This window comes from Anolis carolinensis, chromosome 4 (genome assembly GCF_035594765.1).
Source record: "Anolis carolinensis isolate JA03-04 chromosome 4, rAnoCar3.1.pri, whole genome shotgun sequence".
Taxonomy (NCBI): domain Eukaryota; kingdom Metazoa; phylum Chordata; class Lepidosauria; order Squamata; family Dactyloidae; genus Anolis; species Anolis carolinensis.
This window is the reverse complement of record NC_085844.1, coordinates 129,132,292-129,156,223: the sequence shown is the minus strand read 5'-3', so window position 1 is coordinate 129,156,223 and position 23,932 is coordinate 129,132,292. Positions and strand designations below refer to the sequence as shown.

Below are 23,932 nucleotides of genomic sequence, written 5' to 3'. Positions count from 1 at the left end.
TCTCCTAAGGTACATTTAATTCTAACCTTTCTGATCCACCCTACATCCATATTATTGGTCATTCCATCACCATCTGACATCTCTTTGCCTGCCAGTCTTTACCCTTCCTTCTCATTAACATCTCTGATGGAGATTGCAAGATTTCTGGGGCAACACTCCCCATATATACCACATATACTACTTGCACTAATACTGACATGGTATAGAAGCTCAGTGTACAGTTGATGGTCATGGGGGATCTGGGAATTAAACCCCAGTAATCAACGTTGCCAAGCAGAGGGATCTTTACCTGCCTTACCTTGTTGACCATTGCTCTATATGCTTCTATTGAAAGGATCTCCTGGTTAACTTTGGTTTGCTTGCCTGGCTTATTGTTGTTTTTGGTTGATTCCACTATCCAATGCCAAGTTTTAAGCAAAAAATCTCCAATAAAAAGAGATTATTTTATTTCTACCAATGTACAAGTCACTGTGGTGTCCTTTCTGACTGAAGAGCAGAATAAAAATATTGTATAAAAAGTGGATGGATGGATTAATTCATTGGAGTTTTTTTTTCATCCAACACAGGACTCAGGTATGTAAGAAAAATCATTTTCTGCTTCCATTCTTTTCCACATTTATATGCCCAGGAAATGTGTGGTTCCTTTGATGTATGCAAAAGTTTGGCTGTTTTTCCAAAAATGGCTTGTTAAACAATGTTGTTTTTCAAAGAACTGCAACATTATAGGCAAGTAGTGCACATTTGATACCAAATGGACATAAAATGCAATTCAGTAGAGACAAAGCATAAGATGTGAACAGTACAGTGAGGAAAAATAATATTTCTCAACAATGAAAAAAACTTTGCAGTTGGGCATGACCAAGAGACAACAGGTAATCTTGGCCAAATCACACAGATTCAAAGGAGGCCAATGACAAATTTTCTCTGTACAAATCTTTCCTATAAAACCCCATGAATGGTTTGCTCTAGGATCCAAACAGCAAAAATGACTTGAAGGTGAGCAACAACAAATAATGATAATGATGGTTTAATTTAGTGACATTAGGTTATGTTTCTAAATAACTGGCCTAGTCGTATGGGCTTTAGTAGAAAATCTGACATGTATTTTCATGAGAACTACTGTATTTGGATATTATGTTTAGTGATATATCAGCGTGCTCTAGCTACCACTACTTGTGGCTGTTGGATATCTGCTCTTGAATCTAAATGTGGTATTGTACTCCAAAACACCATGTCCAATAAACAGGAGGGAAATGAGAGATTATGCAGTCATATCAAATCAAGCTTGTGGCCTCTGTTCAAATTTACACTGGCCATCTCTCTGCAGGCCCTCCTCTCTCTCTTCCTCCCTTGCTACTTTTCTTCCTCTCTTCTTGGCTCCCTCCCTTCATCCCTCCCTTTCTTGACTTCCTTCTTCTCGTCATTCTTCCTTCCTTCCTCCTTGGGGATCAGGGCTCCAGCAAAGGTGGGCTCCTCAGGAAGAGAGGAAGAGAGATGGCGTCCCTTTGCCCTATTTAGCCTTCCCCTCGTAGGGCTCTGTTCTCAGGCATCCTGTCCAAGCGCCCCCTTGTCTGTCTGTCTGTCTCTCTCTTCCCTTGCAACTTTTTCTTTTACTTTTCTTTGCAAAGGAAGGCTCCCCAATTGCCCTGCTTGCCCACTCACTGCTGCCACTGCTGCCATCATTGCTGCTACATGGCCAGGAAGAGCTGACCCTGGAGGCTGAGTGCCTGTCTGGCTTTCCTCCCTCCCTTCTCCTCCCCGCCTTCATCCTGAGTCGCCACCTCACGTTTTCCAAAAAGGCTATCCTTCACTGTGGCTCCTCTCTTGGCAAGGAAAAGGAGATCCTGCCACAATCAAAGCCTTCCTGACAGATGGCCATACTGCCTCTGCTGAAAAACCTCCAGAGAAGGAGACTCCATCACATTGTGAGGCAATGCATGTCACTGTTCAAAACGATTTGAAGACACACTACAACAATAATCATAATTAATTTGATTCTCATCATCCAAAACCAGGCCCACACTTTCTACTGAAAGACTGGTATGTTTATGTTAGTTAAAATTGTTCTTTGTTTTATAAATTACTAGCTGTGCCCTGCCACACGTTGCTGTGGCCCATTGAAATTGCACTGAATAGCTCCGGTTTTTGGGGGGTTTTAGGCCCTGTGGAGGTTTGTGACGTGATATTTTGTGGTTTCAACCTCGAGGCGTGGATGATGGATTGTGTTGTGAAATTTCGAGGTTGGGGGGTGTTTAGTTTTGTTGTTTTGCTCGGTGCCAGGATTCCATCACTCTTTTATATATATAGATGGTTTCATGGTTTGTTTGTTTTTTGCACTAAAATAAGACATATGCAGTGTACATAGGAATGTGTTCATGTTTTTTCAAACTACAGTCTGTTCCCCAATAGGCTGAGGGACTGTGAACTGGCTTAAAACGTTTGGATATCCCTGTATTAAACCAACTACACACTTTAGGCACCAAAAAGCAAAGTATGAAAGCATCTGCAAACTATTCTCACTAGAGGTGGCTGAAGATCCGGAAACCCAATCCTGAGTTTACAAGACAATCTCAAGCATAGCATAACCTCGAGGTTATTCTAACTCCCCCTCTCCTCTTGCACTCCCTGAAACCATTGCAATAGTAGTACTATTCAGAAACATTCCAACAGCCCATAAGACATTTCAGTTCCCACAATAGCTTTCCCCTCCTGTCCTTGCAGAGTAAAGGACGGGTGCTGGGTTGAGATAAATGTGGGCAGTCCAGTTGTGTCTTTGACTGAGTAAAGGGACTGAAAGGGCTAGAAAGAACCTTGGTCAGCAACAGCAGTCAAAGATCATGGGTAAGTAAAATTGCAGGTACAGTCCCACTGATATGGTGGCCATACTGTATATGATTTTAAAAGAAATATGAGTTTTGATCCTTAAATGACTTTGTCACTTATTTTCAAGTACTGCTTTAATAGTTTGCAAGTATTCTGATCATATGGCATTTCTGTATTATGTTTTTAAAATACTATTTGGATATAAAAGGCGTTCTAAGGGCTGCTATTCTGAGTAATTGTTCTTGGCTGCATTTTGTTATTTATTTTGACAGAAAAGATTTTTGTTTTGATAAAATGATAGCACAAATCTAAACACGCTGGCATAGAGCATCTGTGCAACTGTATACTTTCTGTTTGATATAGAAGAATATCTTTTGGATCTGGCATGGGAATCATGCAATTCTTCTAGAAGTTATTAAACTGCAAATCCCAGTTTTCCTTACTCGCTATATTGGATAGGTATGCTGGAAGAAGAAATTCCAACACATCCTGGGGGAGGGCTGTCCTACATCCTATTACCTACATCCTATTAAGTCACAGTTTAAAATGAAATACCGAGAAGCTAATTTTCAACTATCCACACAGGTTTAAAGATCAATGTTCATGATAGTTTGAAGAACAATGTCTGATTGACAGAGTTGCTGTCATTATTTTAGATCACGGAATATGTCAAATTTAAATCCATATGGCTTGTTACTCTCTACTTTGGGGACTGTGACTTGAATTAACCATACCTGTAAAGATCCATATCTCTAAGGATGAAGGTTTTTTCTCTCCACTAGATGGCAACTTATCATTTGCCTTTCTTAAACTGTGAAGCTACCTTTAGCTTTCTCTCTGGATACTGCAACCTGTTTTATCAAAATGGTTTTTGGAACTGATAAATGAGCCCATGTGAAATCTGTTCAGACGAAATAGTTTTGTAGAAGGGTATTCCAATAGTTTTCTTTTTTAAATCAAAAATACTTCAACATTGCTAGGTCTATACCACCATTTCAGGGAAGGTCCATTTATAAAATAATTATCATAAAATTAGAATCACCATATCAGGTTTTGAGGGTTTCAGGGAAGGTCAGGGATGTTTTCTTTTTGTTTCGGTAGTTTCAGAGAATATCCCAGGTTTTCATCTCATTTGCAAGCTTTATTTTATACTTATCTCAATTCTCAAATTTATACAAAGCATTTCTCTCATTCTTTGCATTCGTAACAAAAAATGCCTAAACTTAAAATTTACGATCAAATCTATCAATGAATCTATTCCAATCTATTACTACTTTTATTCATTAATATATTTTGCAATAGGTACCACTTCCAATCTATTCAGAAAATCTGAAGGTTATAGTTCTAAACACTTTGCTTCTAGAATGCATCTCAGGATAACACAGGCAGCACAGATTTTCACTGTGAACTACAATGTTAAGAACATTATGAATCAACATGGATTAGCTGATAGCGCAATCTTGGAAAACGCATTAATTTTGCCAGCTGGAACAACAAGACGACTTTGCAATAATTGTTCGTAATGGTAGTTTTAAAGTAAATTCTGTTAATAACCAGCTGATAAATCGCATTAAAATTAACAAAAAACAAGTATGTAGAATAATCTTTGTTGGAGGTGCCAGATAGGGACTCCTTCATGTTCTTGTTTAATCAAAAATGTATAGAAAAACTGGGATAAGAAACATAAAATGACTGAAAGGATCAAAGAAATGATTAGATTCCTTATTGTTCTTCCTTCACTTCTATCACTATTGTGATGGTGGTCGACAGCCAAATCAGCTGTCAGAATTTAAGACACAAGACCTATCTCTTCCAGCAGGGCTACTCAGTCAATTTTAATTTGTGAATTTTCACACAAATTTATCGGTAAACTTTAACCTGCATTTTACCAGATGTATGTGTTTTAATAGTGCTTTGTTTAACTTTACTGTTTTAACTGTGTTGTATCCTGCCTTGAGCCACAAATAGAGACAGGTATAATTATTATGATTTTATTATGACACAGCAAACAAGATAGATATGCTGGATTTCGTATCACAAAATCACAAGTCGAACACTTCCCAAGTGTCTAGGACTGTGTGATGTATTTTCGGATGATGCGTGCAGATCCCAGCAGGGTGGCCTTTTGCAGGTGGCAGATTATGATTTTGTCAATGTCTATTGTTTCCAAATGCCGGCTGAGATCTTTTGGCACGGCACCCAATGTGCCCATCACCACCGGGACCACCTGCACTGGTTTTTGCCAGAGTCTTTGAAGTTCAATCTTGAGGTCCTCATAGGTCCTGAGTTTTTCCTGTTGTTTTTCGTCAATGCGACTGTCACCTGGGATGGCAACATTAATGATCCAAACCTTTTTCTTTTCCACAACTGTGATGTCTGGTGTGTTGTGTTCCAGAACTTTGTCAGTCTGGATTCGGAAGTCCCACAGTATCTTTGCTTGCTCATTCTCCAATACTTTTGCAGGTTTGTGATTCCACCAGTTCTTTACTGCTGGGAGGTGGTACTTGAGGCATAAGTTCCAATGAATCATTTGGGCCACATGGTTGTGCCTCTGTTTGTAGTCTGTCTGTGTATTATTATTATTATTATTATTATCATCATCATCATCATCATCATCATCATCATCATCATCATCATCATCATCATCATTTTATATGGAGCTGCAGTGGTGCAATGGGTTAAACTCTCGTGCCAGCTGGACTACTAACCTAAAGGTTGGGTTGCTATCCTGAAGGTCGCCAGTTCAAATCCGTGAGATGGGATGAGCTCCCGTCTGTCAGCTCTAGCTTGGGGACATGAGAGAAGCCTCCCAGCAGGATGGTGTGTGTGTGTGTGTTGGGACAGGTGAACAAATAATTTGTTCGCCTGAAAATCAATTTTTGGTTTTGCCAAAACTGCACCAATTCCTTACTTATGGTAGTTTCCTTTAGTAAAATGCCAAGGAAGTTCTTAATAGTTTAAATGGAAGCAATTAGAATATTGCTGAGTACTGTAAGCCTCTCACAATACAGCATTGCCAACTGCTAAACCCAATGTGTAACTGATCTGCACTTAACATCAGTCTCCCTCCAAGCTCCTGTTCTTGTAAAAATTTGCATGCAGCAGCAGAAACAAATTCAGAAAACAGAGAAATGCTCAAGTCTGAGGATATAAGAAAAACCAGAATTCTGACTGAGAATATAAGCTTGCTTAAATATAATAGTACAGTAGAGTCTCACTTATCCAACCTTTGCTTATCCAACATTCTGTATTATCCAACGCAGTCTGCCTCCTGCCCAGATCCACAGCTGTTTCTCTAGGCAGCAACACGTAGCAGGCCAACAAGCCCAACAACAACACAAGTGCAGCCATGCTCCCAAACAAGTGGCAGTCTTGTTATAAAACGTGATGTTTTGGTGCTTTTGTAAAATCATAACGTAATTTGACATTTAATAGGCTTTTCCTTAATCCCTCCTTATTATCCAACGTTCTGCAGGCCCGTTTATGTTAGATAAGCAGGATTCTACTGTAGTTACTTTAGAAGCCATCAGTACATTAACTCCTATGGATTTTGTGTTTTTACACTACTTTAGTGTGATTTGAGTCCCAAAGTTTCTAATAGAAACATCATCCCATCCCAGTATACATGTTCCTGAATGTAGCTTTTGCCTTTGTTAAGTTCCTCCAGACCCTCACAGGAGAAAGTGTGGAAGGTGTGGACACCTGTGCAGGGGGAGAAGATGAGTTATGTGGATGCACACAGATTACCGTATATACTCGAGTATAAGCCGACCCGAGTATAAGCCGAGGCACCTAATTTTACCACAAAAACTGGGAAAACGTATTGACTCGAGTATAAGACGAGGGTGGGAAACGCAGCAGCTACAGGTCAAATTCAAAAATAAAAATAGATATTAATAAAATGGCATTATTTGAGGCATCAGTAGGTTAAATGTTTTTGAATATTTCTATAAAACTGTAATTTAAGATAATAATGAGACTTTAATAAGATAAGACTGTCCAACTCTGAATACCTATATACTCAAGTATAAGCCGACCTGAATAGAAGCCGGCCAGGACCCTGACTCGAGTATAAGCCAAGGGGAGCTTTTTCAGCCCTAAAAAAGGGCTGAAAAACTAGGCTTATACTCGAGTATATACAGTACTTGTGAAACCAAGTGTTCCCTTTCTTCATAGTCTCTGTGTTCAGCATATGGGTGTATGACAAGTTGTCTCATGGTGTTCTTGCAGAACCTCTGGTTGGATAAGAAGCCAGTCTATGTCCAGAAAGAAAATTTCAGAGATGATAATGCCCACTATAAATTCCCTCATAATGAAACAGCAATAAACAAAATAAATAAGAATGGTAATCTATATGTTGAACTCAATAAATGATAAGAATTGGATTTTAAATCAATGACTGTAAACCATAGAGATATAGGATCCAGACAGGAGTGAGTAGTAATTTAAAACTACTCACTCCTGTCTTAATGTATTATTATATTATTTCTATATTGCAAAAGCAAAACTCAGATTGATTATTTGAAGGCCTATTTTCAGCACTCAGTTCTTGAAACCAGATTTAAAATTTCATCTCCTATCATCAGGTAGATTTTTTTTCTTGTATTTTTCCCAACCATTTACTCTTTCTTTTTTATTTATTTCTTCATAAATCTCTTTACTGTTATATACAAGTTAAGGTGTCTGGGGCCCCTTCTACACTGCCATATAATCCAGGTTATCAAAGCAGAAAATCCAAATTATCTTATTTGAACTGGATTATCTTAGTCTACACTGCCATATAATCTAGTAAAGCAGATAATGTAGATTTTAGACAGCAGTGTAGAAGGGGCCTAAGAATACAGCTGTCATCAACAAACAAAGCAAATTTGAGTATCTTGAACGAAACCCAGCTTCTTCTGTTCTGCTTTGCCCCAGATTCATTATTCTCCTCTGGAGAACAAACTCTATTTGCTGGTAGAGAATGGGAGATGGTATGTGAATCAGATGAAAGATTTCCCAGTTTGATCATCTTCTCTCATGGGCAATACACTGAGTTGTTGCAGCTAGGAAAAAATGGCAAAGTGATCTCAAAAAAGCATAATTGATAAGGGAGTAGTTTGGAGATTGACTAAGTTTACTTCTTCGGCAGGTTAGACCTTTTTCTATGCACTGTTTGCTAGACACAGAGTGGTAGAACTGATGCATGTGACTACAGAAGGTAGCTTGGCAATATTGAGTAAGTTTCCAACATCCCTTTCCTGGGCAAGGTTCTGGAGCGGGTGGTGGCCTCTCAGCTCTAGGGATTATTGGACAAAACTGATTATCTTGATCCATCGCAGTCTAGCTTTCGGCCTGGCTATGGTACGGAGACGGCTTTGGTTGCCTTGGCAGATGACCTCTGCAGAGAGGTAGACAGGGGAGTGTGTCCCTGTTGGTTCTCCTGGACATCTCAGTGGCTTTCGATACCATTGACCATGGTATCCTTCTGGAGTGGCTTTTGTGAATGGATCTTGGGGGCATCACTTTGCAGTGGCTCCACTCTTTCCTGGAAGATCACACCCAATTGGTGAAGCTGGGAGATACCTGTTCGGACCCCTGGCCTTTGACTTATTATTATTATTATTATTATTATTATTATTATTATTATTATTATTAATTCATTTATATCCTGCTTTTCTCCCGTGGGTGAGATTCAAAGCGCCATACAACATATAAAATTCATACAAATACATTAGACAGCAATACATAATCAATTAAAACATCATATCCCAATTAAAACCCAATTAAGATATCAAATAAAACAATTTTAAAACTTACAACAAGCACCATATTAAAGATATCCATAACCTCCGCCCACTGAAGTTATTTGTCAAGTATTATCAAAAAATGATCAGACTGGCAGTGCCTATTTTCACTTGTGGGGTCCCACAAGGTTCCATTCTATCTCCCATGCTTTTTAACATCTATGTGAAACTGCTGGGCAAGGTCATCCAGAGTTTTGGAGTTCAGTGCCATTTCTACGCAGATGACACTCAACTCTATTACTCCTTTTCACCGAATTCCAAGGAAGCCCCCCGGACTCTAAACCAGTGCCTGGCTTCTAACTGGAGCTAACTATAGAGAGCATACAATGCCTGTAAACAGTTCAGGCCCTGCCTATCTCCATGATCGCTTCTTCCCTTATGAACTGTTATGGGCTCTAAGATCTGCCGGTGAGCCCGTCCTCTCTCTCCCAACACTGTCACAAGCGCGGTTGGTGGGGACGAGGGAGAGGGCCTTCTCGGTGGTGGTCCCCTGACTCTGGAATGCCCTTCCCAGAGAGATCAGGCAAGCCTCTATAATGTCTTCCTTCTGCAGGGATCTGAAAACCTGGTGATTCCTGCAGGTTTTTGAGCATGATTAGTCTCTGCCCACCCCCCCCCCCCACCCCGGTTGTCATCTAGGACCCTGCTCTGCACTCTATCAATTTCCCAGCCCTATGATACTCTTTGCCTAGTCCTTCATAGTTGGCCATATCAATTCTCAAACTCTGGCCATTGGTATTTTGAACGCATATGATTGAGCAGATTGAAACTGGATTTTAATTTTTGTAGTTGTTTTAGCAGAATTGTATGGTTTTGTTTTATGATGTTTAACTTTGTTGTAATGGTCTCCTTTTGGCAATTGAATGTTTTGCCTATATTGGAAACCACCCTGAATCCTCTTGGGAAGATAGGGTGGTATATAAATTATTATTATTGCTGTTGTTGTTGCCTTCCTACCAAAGGAAATGTCTACCAAGAGTACTTCCATATTTGAAAGTCAGATACCAGGTGCAAGATAACCACTAGCAAGTGATATGAGTTATTTTTAGGCCTCCAAAAGCATCCTGTCTATGTCTAGAAACACAATACTAGATTAGACAAATCTGCTGCGGTTTGATGAAGCAGATGTTCATTACCACCATTTCCCTTAACTCTGCATACAAGTATTGCATTATACAACTTACAGATTTACCCATTCTGCCAACACAAAGCCAAAGATGCTTCACCATCCAGGCATGGCCAAATGTCACTGTAATAGTAAGGATGACCTCCTTCCTTTCTTACTGCAGTTGAGTGCAACATCTGAAATAACAGCTCCCATTTTGAGGTTCAGCGTCAGTGGTGTTCAACATACTGCCACACAAAGTCTAAATTTGTGCAATATGTAAACTGCTTCATGGCTTTGAATATTTTGATATTATCTAAAATTATTCTCCCACAATACCAACTTAACACTCACTGCTCTATCTGGTCAAATTTAAGTTGGTTTTGATGCACAATTAAATCACCATGTTTTGTGCTCATTACTTCAAAAGTAATAGACACTGACCTTGCAAACCTACTCTGATATGGTGACTCCTTGGCAATCTTAGCTTCCTGGAGTCATTTTTCAAGAAGGCACATGCACACACACTCAAAACCATAGAGGAGAAAAAAAATATGCTAGGCAGTCCAGCTCAAAAATGGCCAAATAAATTGGCCCTTATACTCAGCCATCAATCAGCTGTAGCTTGAAGGACTTTGCTTTTCTCTCATCTGTTAAATGCCCTCATCTGTCAAGTTGCAAAATACGTATGACAGAATGGATTTTCAAAGCAGAGATTATTATTAAACTCACAAAAGGCTTAAAAGATTATGTGTCCCAATCAGAAGGCAAGCTCAAAGGAGCTCACTGCACATCACTTTTGTATGGGGTGAGTCAAGGAAAGACATTTTCATCCAAAGCTTAAAGGATAGGTGTAATAAGCTTTGCTTTGGAGATTCCAATTTCACTCTTCTAGCAGATACACAGTTTCAGGCAGCAGTCTCCTTCTGCCTATGAGTATTCACAATCTTAACAATTTATTTGGAAGAAAATAGATCAGGCATCCTCAAACTCTGGCCCTCCAGCTGTTTGGGCTTCCAACTCCCAGAATTCCTAACCATTGAACAAGCTGCTTAGGGCTTCTGGGAATTGGAGGCCAAAACAGCTCGAGGGCCAGAGTTTGAGGATGCCTGAAATAGATTGATGATTTGATTTGCCACCCCCATTTGTTGCCCAGACCTTTGAGAAAATGAAGACGAAACAGAAGTATACAATTGCTTATGAACTCTAATTAGGAAGTAGAAATGAAACTGAGGACAGGAACTGAATATATGGATTTCCTTCCAAGGAATTTCCACTGGTGTATCTTAAACAACACAGCTAAAAGAAAAAGGAATTTAAAATAATATCATTCCAAAATTTAAACAAGAGCTAGTGTGTGGAATGGTGGATTTAAAATGAGTGAGACTTGGGTTCCCAGTTCGTTTATCCCTGAAACTCACAAAGCAATCTGGGATCATTCACTGTCCTAGCCTGACACAGGGATCCATCCATCTCTTCGGTGGATTACAAAATATTATCAAAGATCTGCAGCATTATTTGATAGACACTAAGATCTAGTCCAGTGGTTCTCAAACTGTGTCCCCCCAGGTGTTTTGGCCTACAACTCCCAGAAATCCCAGCCAGTTTACCAGCTGTTAAGATTTCTGGAAGATGAAGGCCAAAACATCTGGGGACCCACAGGTTGAGAACCACTAGATTAGTGGTTCTCTAATTCACTGCTCTAGTCCAATCTAAAAACAATTATTTTCTCTAGATCCCTATGCAAAAGCTCAAAGAGGCGAAACGGCGCAATCACTTTTTTCTCATTGCCACAGAATCACAAGCCTGATTCACAAATAAATTTAAAATATTTATATTCAAACACTTAAGTGAGACAGCTCTCCCTAACTATACAGTATCATTAGAGACTGTACAATGCAAGGAATTTACTTTTTCAATGCAGGCTCACCATGCTTTCAAATGAATGTGTGAAATCTATTTTATTCCCATTAGCTTCAACATTTCTCAGCAATCTCTCAAGTATGGAAAACTACTTCTACTTGAATAGATAAATAGATGACATTTAAAAGACTTTTCTCATTTATCTTCATAAATAGTTTGGCATTTTGTTCATTTGTTTATAACTAAAAGGCACGCACAGTGAATATGCATGTGTGTGCATGCAAATTATATGGATGTATTTCACAGGATTTAGTTTCCCCAGTAACCATAATTTGGCAAAGCAAATATAAACCTTATAATAAAACATAGTAATTAGTAACCCAAGCGTGTAAGTATGGATAATACGTATGTGCATGTGTGCGTGAGAATCCACCCACCATTTATTAGTACTCTGAAAGCCTTCTGAGACTAGATCTACGCTGCCATATAATCCAGATTATCAAATGAGATAATCCAGATTATCTGCTTTGATCTGGATTATATGAATCCACACAGCTATATAATCCAGTTCAAATCAGATAATCTGGATTTTATATGACAGTGTAGATGGAGTTTTAGCTAGTACAAATCAACTCAGAGCTATTTGTATTTGCCCTGATTTGGACCAGGGTAATAGGGATCACTCATTTCCAGAACTATATGTTAAGTAAATACTTGTTTTTCTTATGCTCAATTTAAAAACAATTATTTTGGAATATGCAGTTTTGCTTCAAAAACATGTTAGCAGAAACAAGTATTCAAGTGAACTGAATTATTCACATATTGAATGTATACGAATATCACACTCAAATTATGAGCAACATGATTTTATTTTTAACCTAAACAACTTGACTTTGCACCTGTCACTTAAACCTGACATTCTTTCTACACATTGCATTTAAAACAAAAATGTGGCCCTCCACACAATGTTGAAATTTGTCCAAAATTGGCTAATGTCACAATGTGGATAGAGTCACATATTGCTTGAAAACTCAATTAACTTCTGCCTGCCTCCAGGCCCAAAGTAAAGGCTTCTAAATATATTTTTGCCGAGGGGCTGGCAGCATGGGTTGGCTTTTTGTTATTTCTCAATACACCTCAAAGTATTTGTGGTATCCAAATTGCCAGCTATTTCACTGCTATTCTTCAAGTGCTTTCACTCATTATTAATGGCAGAAAGCTATGCCTGCCTATTCTTCCATTTGGTGAGTATTTAGTTCCTAAAATAGATTTGGGAACACAGGGTCCTCTTATTAATAAAATACCTTAAACCAGCTGGAAGCTAGAAGACCTTAACTGAAAATAATGTTAAACTGTACTTCATATGTAATTATTTTCAACTGTTCATGCACAGCCGCACCTCATCTCTAAACTATAGTAAAGTGATAAATTGCCTTTAATTCCATTTTTAAAGACTTTCACATTTATGTTTCTAAATACAGGAAAGAAACCCTGTGTTTGATGAGAAATTACAATTCTAGCACAAGGTTGGGAATGTTCTTATACACATTAAGCACACAATCACAGACAAAAACACAACTGGAAAAAGTGTTCAACTGAGCACATCATGGGTCTGTGTGATTAGATCGAGAATTCTCCCTGTGCAGAAGCTCTCTTAGCAGACAATGAAAAAGATAATGCTGTAGGGTTTCTTATTAATGTGTACAGCCTGTGGATATAGACAAGATACGTGGAAGGCTGCAGATTACATGTGCTCTGGACTATGGCTATAGAAATCTTATCATGGATTACGGATGACAAAGATAGTTAATACTTTTCTAGGGGTGGGAATAGTTCCTGCTGCCCTTGAGGGGATAATGAGATCTCTCTGAAGAAGAATCAAAGCTTGGAGCATGATCAGCAAAAAACTACCATGAGCATTTTGTTCTTGAGAAAGGTGTTGGAGGAGATGGTGCACATTTAAATCAGGAAGTATTTGGGGATGTGTATTATTCAGATCTATTCCATTCAACATTCAGGTCCAATTTGGGGACAAAATTGTTGTCATCCTGGATAATGGCCTATAGAAAGAAAACTGTGATCCTACTAGTTCTTCTTGACCATGTATGCTTCAACGGTGACATCCTTCTGAGTCAGCGGTCAGTACTGGGTTAAAGAGCCATGCTACTATGCTGGTTCCTCTTTTTAATAAAACAATGGCTTTAGAAAGTGATGCCAGAAGAATTCTGATTTATCCTGTGGTCTTTGGCACAAAACCTTGATTAGGATTTTTTTAAAAGTCTATATGATATTCTTGGCAGGGAAATCACATAGAGCTTTGGGCTGTGGTATCACTAGTATGTTGGTAAGACATAGGGCCACCCCTGCTTTTCAATAAAGCATATTTATGTTTTGAGAATTTCTGGGAGAATCGTTTTTTCTGTCCCACCAACCTCACATGTACATTTGGGGTAAACACGGGAGAGGGCTTTCCTGAGAGTGATTCCAAACTCTAGAACTCTTTTCTTAAAGAGGTTGGACTAGTGTCATCCTTCCTACTTGTCCACAGGCTCTTAGAGACATTTTGTTGTTATTGTGGTTGTTGGTTTGGCAGGCCTTTGACGACTGATTTCTATAGCATGCTACATTGGCTATTCGCTATTTTCTTTTTAATTGGTATGTTTTAAACTGATTTAAGTTTATTGATAGTGTAATTACATTTTAATTTTTATATGATGTAAACTTTGTTATGTTTGTTTTAACTGTTATAAGCAAACTTGAATTCCAGATGGGAAAAAGTGTGGGGAATGGGAATAACCATCATAATAATGATGTTTTTTTTAAATCTACTAATACAAATTCCTTGATAAGTCAGTTTTGAAATGGATAAAGGTGAACCAAGCTGGTGTTTAATCAAGACAAGGTGGAGGTAATCTAGGTAGAGAAGATACAGGTAAATGTACTGAACACAATTTACTTTGACATTGGTCAATTTTTGGCCCGTCTCTAATTCTAAATGAGATCATATCTAAGTAAAGAGAAAGCTATAAAAACACAGAGAAGGCATTGATTCCTGTGTAAAAGGTAAAGTCAGGGTTTGAACAACTGAGCAAAAAATGGTTGTGGTTTCAGCTAGATGATACACATCAATATTGAATCATGTATTAGTAGTAGTTGTGTACCTTCACATCCTTTCTGAATTTTGGAACCCTCGCGTATAGATATCATAGGATTTCCTGGCAACCCTATTTCTTCAGAAGAGGTTTGCCTTTTCCTCTCCCTTAGGCTTAGAGAGTGTTTTCATGCCTGAGCAAGGATTTGAACCATGATGTTCCAGGGTGTTGGTCCTATGCAAAAAGCTAAAATGAAGTTTTGGGCACAGAATAGGTACAAATATTTTGGTCTTTAAACAGCTCCCTATTTTAGAAGAATTGTAGAAAGAACAAATTATACATTAAATCTACTTTGACAATAAATACTCAAGTTCTGAAATAATGTAAATGTAGTCATATCAGACATTTGTTTTAACTATTCTGTACTGGAAACATGTACTGTATGCGCTAGTGGTGCCAAGAAGAGATCACAGTTGCTGGACTGCTCTAAAAATAGCACATTCATTTTATAAAAACGTGGATCCCCTTTCTGGAGAGGAAAAGTGGGGTGTAATAAGAATAGATGTAACTTCAGGAAAACATAACTGCCCTGGAAGAACTCTGCCGACCCAAGGCCAAGCTACAGTACACACTGTTGAAATGACATTGCTGACTTTAAAATCAGTCTCCTGCTTCCTTTGTCCGGAGGAAGCAGGAGAAGGGAAACATTGTTCAGAAAATGCCATCATCATATTACTGCTGGAGAAACCACTCTATTACAACTAAAAGGATTGCTAGATGACATAGCCTCATTTGATGTCTACTTTCCGTTCAGCTTTGGGGAATTACATTCTATTGACAAAGAACTGAAAAGATTACCTGGAACTCAAAACAGAACTGAGTGTATTTTCAAAGAAGAAAAATACCTATTTTGAAGGACTTTACTCCACTTTCACTGGCCTTCTTAAAAGAGACAAGAAACTGAACAGAGTGGAAAGTTCCCCTGCCTGTCTAATTCCTCATTCTGTGCTATTGACGTGACAACTTCAGCTTCATTCAGGGACTGTGGTTTCAGCATTTGTTTACTAAAATAAGCTTCTTCCTAATCTGATGTTTTTACAAAGAACTTCAAAAATATCTGTCTTCATGAGCAATCTTAAAAGTAGCAATAATCAGTAACTTTTTTATTCCCTTTAAACTTAACATAACAGAATATGTCTGAATTACATTTAGGGCGAAAATCACCAAAAATGTTTTAAACTGTATTTATTTTATAGGGCTTGTGAATGTATCCACAACTTCTTGGGAAAGGATAAGAATCATAATAGAATCATAGAGTTGGAAGTAACCACACAAACCATCCAATCCAATTTCCTGCCATGTATGAAAAGCACAATCAAAGCAGGGTCAGATGGTCATCCAGCCTTGGTTGAAAAGCTTCCACAGAATGAGCCTCCATCATACTTCCAAGGCAGAGAGTTCCATAGTCGGCCAGCCCATACGGTCAGGAAGTACTTCCTAATGTTTAGGTGGAATCTCTTTTGAACCCAATTCTCCAAGTCCTAGTCTCCAAGGCAGCAGAAAACAAGCCTTTATGACATCCTTTCACATACTTATACATGGCTATCATGTCTCCTCTCAACCTTCTTTTTTGCAGGATAAGCATCCCCAGCTCTTTAAGTCTCTCCTCATAGGGCATGGCTTCCAAACCTTTGATAGTTTTAGTCACCCTCCTCTGGACATTTATCACCTTGTCAGTTTTCCCTGCTGAATTGTGGTGCCTAGAACTAGACACAATATTATTCCAGGTGACATCTGGTCAAAGCAGAATAGAGGGGCACAATTACTCCTTTTGATGCAGCCCAAAATCCCATCGGTTGTTTTTAGCTGCTGCATCACACTGGTGGCTCATGTTCAACTTGTGATCTGCTAAGACTGTCTTTGTATACTATTATTGAGCCAGGTGTCACCCATCCTGCATCTGCATGTCATTATTTTCTGCCTAAGTGTAGTATCCCACATTTCTCCTTGTTGAAATTCATTTTGTTAGTTTTGGCCCAGCTCTTTACTCTGTTAAGGTCATTTTGAATTCTGATTCTGTCTTCTGGAGTATTAGCTATCTCTCCCATTTTGGTGTCATCTGTAAACCTGATAAGCATGCCCTGTCAACCTTCATTCAGGTCATAATAAAGATGCTAAACAGCACTAGGCCTAGGAAGAGAACCCTGTGGCACTCTACTAGTCACTTCTTTCCAGGATGAAGATGAATCATTGGTGAGCACTGAGCACCCTTTGGGTTCAGGTGCTCAACCAATTACAAATCTATTTAACAGTAGCATTGTCTAGCTCAAATACAATTCTCTAGCACCAAATAAAGAACAGAGATATTTATTTCTAACTAGTTGAAGTTACTAACTTGCATGGCTTAGAATACCCTCCTACCACTTTCCCTCTACACTAACATAAGTATTATTTTTCTCCCACACCATCCACCTGAGGCCATGCTCTTTATAGAACCAAGCACTCTTTCTCTTCCCTTATCCACAGTTATTCCTTTTCCTTTCATGCCAACTCAACCATGGTTTTTTTCCCCCTCTACTACTTTGGTGCTTTTTCTCCTACTCACTCCCAAGGGGCCAATTCAAGACTAACTTCTCAAGCACTACTTGAGGGAAATAGTCCTTATCACTATCTCTCTGGAGGCATAAAGCTCTGCACTTCTAGCACCCAGCCAGCAGAATCTTGAGTCATTCCTACACTCTTTCCAGCACTCCACTCAACTTACCTGTGGTCAGAGTGGCACTTGAGATAAATGTAGTTATGGGAGAAGAATGCCACCAACAGGGCCCTCGGAAATATGGGGGAATCATGCCAAGTAACTGACTCTCCTGAAGTGGCTTGGCCAAATTTAATTCCCATTGATACATTAGTACTCGGACACTGCCAGAATGGGAAGAAAACATGCTTATGTTTTCAGTGTGATTTTGTTCAACCTACAGCTAAAGTCACCAGGGCCGGTCCAACATGGGACGCCAATTACGCCTCGGAGTTGGGCGCACGTCGACGGGGGGCGCTCTCAGGCAAAACATGTGCCTTGGCAGCTCTCCGTGCGCCCCGTACTCTCCGTGCCTTTTTCTAGCTGATTTTGACATTTTTGTCCCTGAGTGTGATTCAAACTCGCAGCCTCCTGGTTCTGAGTGTGGTGTGCTCTCTCTGGGAGCCACCGACTGCCCTGTAAGAATAGCAATTCGGAACTTATACTTATTCACTCTCTTGTAATCATTCATCTTTTCCCTTTGTCTTCTAAGAATAATAATAATAAAACTTTAATTATTTATTTATTATTACGATATAATACTGATAATAATACAATTTAATAATTTTAATTATATATTATATATTAAATGTAATATTACTAATAATATTACAATGTAATGATTTAGTACAATATAGTAATTTAATACTATTATTTTACTATGCTAATAATATATTGTATTGTATGTGAATGTAATTTGTAAGCTGCTCTGAGTCCCCTTTGGGGTGAGAAGGACAGCATATAAATGTAGTAAATAAATAAATCGAGCTGTCAAGCCTCGCCTTCTCTGGCAAAACATTTCCAACTGATTTTGACATTTTTGTCCCTGAGCGGGATTCGAACTCGCAGCCTCCTGGTTCTGAGTGTGGTGTGTTCTCTCTGGGAGCCACCGACTGCCCTGTAACAATAGCAATTCGGAACTTATACTTATTCACTCTCTTGCAATCAGTTCATCTTTTCCCTCTATCGGGGCCATCCTGGCCCCGCGCCTTCGCAAACTTGGGGACATTCCTTCCTTCATCCCTCTCTTTAGAGTCCCCCAGGATTTATGTGCCAAGGAGTCTGGCTTGCTAGGGTACTTTGGGAAACTACATCTCTCATGTATATAAAATTGCCCTAAAAGCTCAGTGTTTTTGTCTATGTGTTCCTACTTGCCCATGTGTTATGTTGCCTCATTATGTTTCTGAGACCCCATCCCCTTCCCTTTGGCGGGAAACGGTGTTTCTGACCCCAAAGAAGTCCTGCATCCCACATAATCATATAGCCTGCGGGGACTAAATCAAGCTGGGAATTTCCTCATCATGTATAATTATGTGAGAGGCAGTCATAGGGAGGAGGAAGCAAGCTTGTTGTCTTCTGCCTTGGAGACTAGAACTTGGAATAATGGCTTCAAACGAAGAACCCACATTACCTGCTTTGAACTGGGATATATGGCAGTAAGGATTCAGACAATCCAGTTCAAAGCAGGTAATGTGGGTTATCCTGCCTTGATATCCTGGGTTATAGAGCTGTGTGGAAGGGCCCAAATTCTTTCTCCTTCTCTGCCAAATAATGCTGGAAAGTGTCCAGAGGAGGGCCACATCTATGGCAGGCATCCTCAGAGGTTGTGAGGTCTGTTGGAAACTAAGCAAGTGGGGTTTGTATATCTTTGTTGAGAGGTGTTAGGTGGCCCTGATTGTTTCATGTTTGGAATTCCCCTGTTTTTGAGTGTTCTTTTTTTACTGTCCTTTTTTTTTTACTATTTATTTATTTATTTATTTATTTATTTCCCATACTTCTGTCCCACCCTTCTCACCCGAAGAGGACTCAGGGTGGCCTCACAACTGGCAACAATTCGATGGCCGACATACAAATTCCAATAATATAATGACAATTAAACTCAAACATTAAAACAAAAACTACTAAAAACAACAATTACAACCACATAAGTTCAAAATCATAGTCCAGAATCAGTCCAGTGGTCAATACTTAAAAAGTCCTCAATTATTGCACTGCTAGGAATAATGCTCAATAACCATAACCATGTCTAGCAAGGCTATTCTATGCTAATCAAGGTGATCAACTGCAGTTATTCACACTTGCCCTTCATATTATCCAACATTTTTGCTTATCCAATGCTTTGCTGGCCCGTTCATGTGGTTTGGTGTGTGTGTGTGTGTGTGGGGGGGGGGGGGGGACCAAAATTTCTATTCGCTTACACTTGAAAATTATCTTGGGCCGGCTCTGAAAGTCGCTGTATCATATCTCCACTTTAGGAAAGCGAGATTATGATCCCTTTCTTGATCAAGCCATCTGAAGTTCTTGTAACTTATCTCCTGTACAAGGAAATAAATTCTCAAAGAATCTTGAATGTTTTACGTGGAAAGATATTCTGAAATCGTATGTGAGGAAATATAGGAGATGTATTTAACTTTTTCTGAATTATGTTCTATTTAATTAAAATACCATTTGTGATCATATATTGACCCATTCAACAGGTTCCTATAGCTACTTACAGAAAATGAAAATTTCATGATATTCCTGCTTCTTGGCAGAGGGATGGACTGGATGACCCACAATGTCTTTTCCAACTCTATGATTCTAAAACAAGCATTAATAACACACAAGGGACCTTGCTGGCCTATATTTATTAATATCATCTTCTGTTCTGCTGCTGCTCAATCGTTTAGTCGTCTCCAACTCTTCGTGACCACATGGACCAGTCCATGCCAGAGCTCCCTGTCGGCCGTCACCGCCCCCAGTTCCTTCAAGGTCAAGCCAGTCACTTCAAGGATACCATCCATCCATCTTGCCCTTGGTCGGCCTCTTTTCCTTTTTCCTTCCATTTTCCCCAGCATCGTGATCTTTTCCAAGCTTTCCTGTCTCCTCATGATGTGGCCAAAATACTTCAGTTTTGCCTCTAATATCCTTCCCTCCAGTGAGCAGCTGGGCATTATTTCCTGGAGGCTTCTGTTCTACTTGTGAATATTGGCTTGTGTATTGTAATACTGGATATTAATTAATTAAATAAGGAGTATAATTTTAAATACCCAGAAAAGTTTCAAAAATATTCAGAAAAGTTTAGAATTTCTAGCAATATGTACAATTCTTTGTAGAGGACTTTGTTGTTCTCTAAAAACAAATAATAATTGTTTTATATCTACTCTCAAGTGCAAATAAAGTATCTAGTGCTGATAGCTGCTGTTTTGGGTCTAGTAATTATAGGTATATGTACTACAGCAGCACACTAGACTGTGATTAAGAGGTTATAAATGCCCATGTCAGCAAAGCTCACTCATAAGAGGACTTTTGATTGCAGAGGAGCAGTCCAGCAACAGGCTCAATAGCTTCCACATGTTTCCAACTATTTAGTGTAATAATCAGAGAAATTCAAGAGAGTTTTTACATATAGAGTTTAAAGGATTTTTTCACAGCCGAATTAGTAATTTGGACCAAATTACATAATCCTCTGAGAATCCAAATGGGAGAAGGAATTCCAAACATACAACTCCTGTGATAATTTTCTAACAGTTGACACACAAGAAGATCTGCTTAAAATCTTAGTATCTGGCATTAGTTTATCGCTAACTTCAATCCTAATTGGCCAAATCTTTGCAACTTTTCTCTACTTGACACCTTAGCTTGCAATGGTGGAATGATTTCGAGCCACATATATCAGAGGATAAACTGGATCTGTTTCACTGCTCAGGGCAGCTTTATTTTCCTCTGAACTTACTTGGCTTCCTAGAAGCAACCTTTAAATGTCATCATGCCATTAGAAATGTCTGGCAGATGCCAGTTCTCCTTTAACAGTGTGTTCCAATACTTTACTTGTTGCAGAGAACTCTAATCTAGAGCTTCAATGTTTAAGGGTTTGCAATAAACCTTCAGTCAACTATAACCAATATCCTGTTTTTGCATAAAAAGAGTACTGAATGGAATGTTTGGAGAGCAAATGACAGGAGTATCAAAACTTAATCCAACCATTTCAAATACTTCATGCTTCTGAACAGACAAGTCCCTTATCGGGCATAGTTGTTCAAAACTGAACAAAGTTAGCTATGTTTGAAGTATCTACCATACTTGTTCGATGTATTACTAAGAGCCAAATCGCTCTACTGTTCTACAGACTACTCCTTTATCCTTATTTACTTTGAGGTGCCTCTCAATGAATAGGAAGCAAGGAAGAGTTTATTTCTTTGAGCTTTGTACTTCCTGCTGAGGACACATTCTTTATTAGTTTAAAAATTGAAGGTGAAAATAAATTTGTTTCTTTAACATGTACATGTAGCAATCCATGTGCACATTGCAAAAGAAATACCTAATTTCAATGTGCACATGTTTTATTACATGTTAAATTAATAATAATGACATGCTCATTGTGCATATCATTATTATTGGTTTTATTCGTATACTGTATTTCCCTCAAGAATGGGGCCCCATTTACTCGCCTTTAAAATGCTTCTTCAGAATGCAGTTTAACTGTATTATATGGTAGTGTATGTAGATTCTTATAATCTGGCTAAATGCAGTTAAATTGCATTCTGAACAGCATTATATGGCAGTATAGATAGGGCCTGGAATTCAAGGTAAGGTTATGTGCTTAAAATATTACACTGAAAAACATATAAACTAAATTAAGCTATTGGTCACATAGCCTTCATACACTGCAATAGAAACCTTTCAACTAATGCTGCTCCATATAGTGAGAATAGCAAAGCAGGCTGGTCCAAAAAAGCAGTATGACATAGATTAAATCCCACTGTTTAAACATACACCGCTTTCACTTTTGGCATAGCAACATATAAAGGACTAAAGTGCAAATAATCAAGGGCCTGGGATACATTTTCTCAGGAAGCTGATCTAGAGTGCAAGATTTAAGAGTTAATATGTCCATTAAACAATTAAAATCAATAAATAATTTATCTGACTACAAATACTGAACTATTACTATATATTTCTTGGGGAAAAAATCTAATTGCAAAAGACACACTTGGAACACTATGACAGCTTCTAAAACCACCAGATATCCCATGTGACCAGTGGAAATAAGTTTGGGAGAGAAAGAAATTCAACTATCACTGTTTCTATGAATGAAGTAGTTCAGCTCATGCTTAATATGTTACCAAGATAAAAGGTAAAATAATGATACCTGTAGTCACGTTCATCTGATCATGCTCATTTGTCACCACTGCACTTTGTTCCAATTTCCGATTCAGTGCCTTAGAAAAGCTGCTGGAGATTGTAGAAAAGAAGCCACGGGTAAAGTAATTATCCTGCTCACCACATTCTGGCTGCAGAGGTGACTTTGGACTTCTCTCTCTCCAGTGTGGTGTAGGTTCTGATATAGACCTGTAAAATGGGGCACGAAATGGCCGAGTTGCAGGCATGGTGAGCTTCTCTTCTGAATATTCCTGGTGATTATCAGCAATTGAAGTCTGTGCCTTGAAAGCCTGTGCAGCAGTCTTGGGTACATCTGTTCTCTTGGTCACCATCCAGCGAAGTCGAGGAGGAGTCTGCCATCGGTAAGCTCCAAGCAGCTTTCCTAAATCTGAACCTGCTCCTTCATACATTCTCTTGCTTCTAACATGATGGTACCAATGATAGTCCTCCAAGCTAGTTCCTACTTTTCTAGAGTCATCATCCTGCTCTGACATAGACCTCTGGAAGATTGCAGAAGGACTCAGTCGCTTTTTAAATGCACTCATTTTTCATTTCTCATTTTTAGTTACCTGAACTTAAACTTATTTAGATGCACTTGTTGAGATATTGCCATCTGAGCTACATCCTTCTGAAGAATACTAACAGGTATCCTTCAGTGTTTAAGCATTTGCAATCATCTGTAATAAATCTTCTGAAGACTAGCTACTTAACAGGCATAATTCAAATTCAGTATCACACAATTTTCAATTATCTCTGTGCAACTGTGAAGCAGTCAGTATCTACACAAGATCTTCCAGTCTTCAAATTAAAAGCCAGCATGTGAAGTCAAATTTCGGTTCCTTGGTTTCATATCACTGCAACATATTTTCAGGAAGTGACCAAAAGGAAAAAGAAATCATAATGAAGTCCCACAGAGGAAGTGCTAGGCCAATTATATTTCTTCTTATTTTGTAACAATGAATCAACAATAGAATGTGAAAGACCTGTAATTTCCATATAGCAACATCAAGAAGTGATAACCACAAGCATCTTAAAATAGGATGCATCAAGATGAGATCTTCGTAAGAAAAACTTGTAGAGATGTTTCAGTTCCTGAACAAGTCAATATATATATATATATATTGCAGTTCCCACAGCTGCCTTCAAATCCAGAACAAAAGTAAAGCCAAATCCAGAACAGAAGTAAAGCCAAATCCATTAGGTTCGATGCAGCAGTCCTTACACAGATACATATGAATGGAGTGCAGGAAAGGAGAAGAAGCCACAGCCAGAAGGAATAATACTGCAAACACGCTAAAGGAAAATATGCAAATAGGAGGAGTAAAGA

The 23,932-nt window shown here is 38.8% G+C and overlaps 1 protein-coding gene across 4 annotated transcripts in view; it reads right to left on the bottom strand.

Annotated features, from left to right (window-relative positions):
- rasal2 (RAS protein activator like 2) overlaps positions 1 to 23,932 on the bottom strand; it is a 294,829-nt gene that overhangs the window by 153,042 nt on the left and 117,855 nt on the right. Inside the window, exon 1 of one of the 4 annotated variants that reach the window (XM_008117796.3) lies at positions 22,595 to 23,454. The exons of 1 other annotated variant lie outside the window; for it this stretch is intronic. In XM_008117796.3, the coding sequence (XP_008116003.1) occupies positions 22,595 to 23,150 (556 nt within the window). In that variant the 5' untranslated portion in view covers positions 23,151 to 23,454. Of the gene's footprint in view, positions 1 to 22,594; positions 23,455 to 23,932 lie in introns of those variants that run through there. 2 more of the 4 variants (XM_008117794.3, XM_008117795.3) reach the window with 2 other exon arrangements.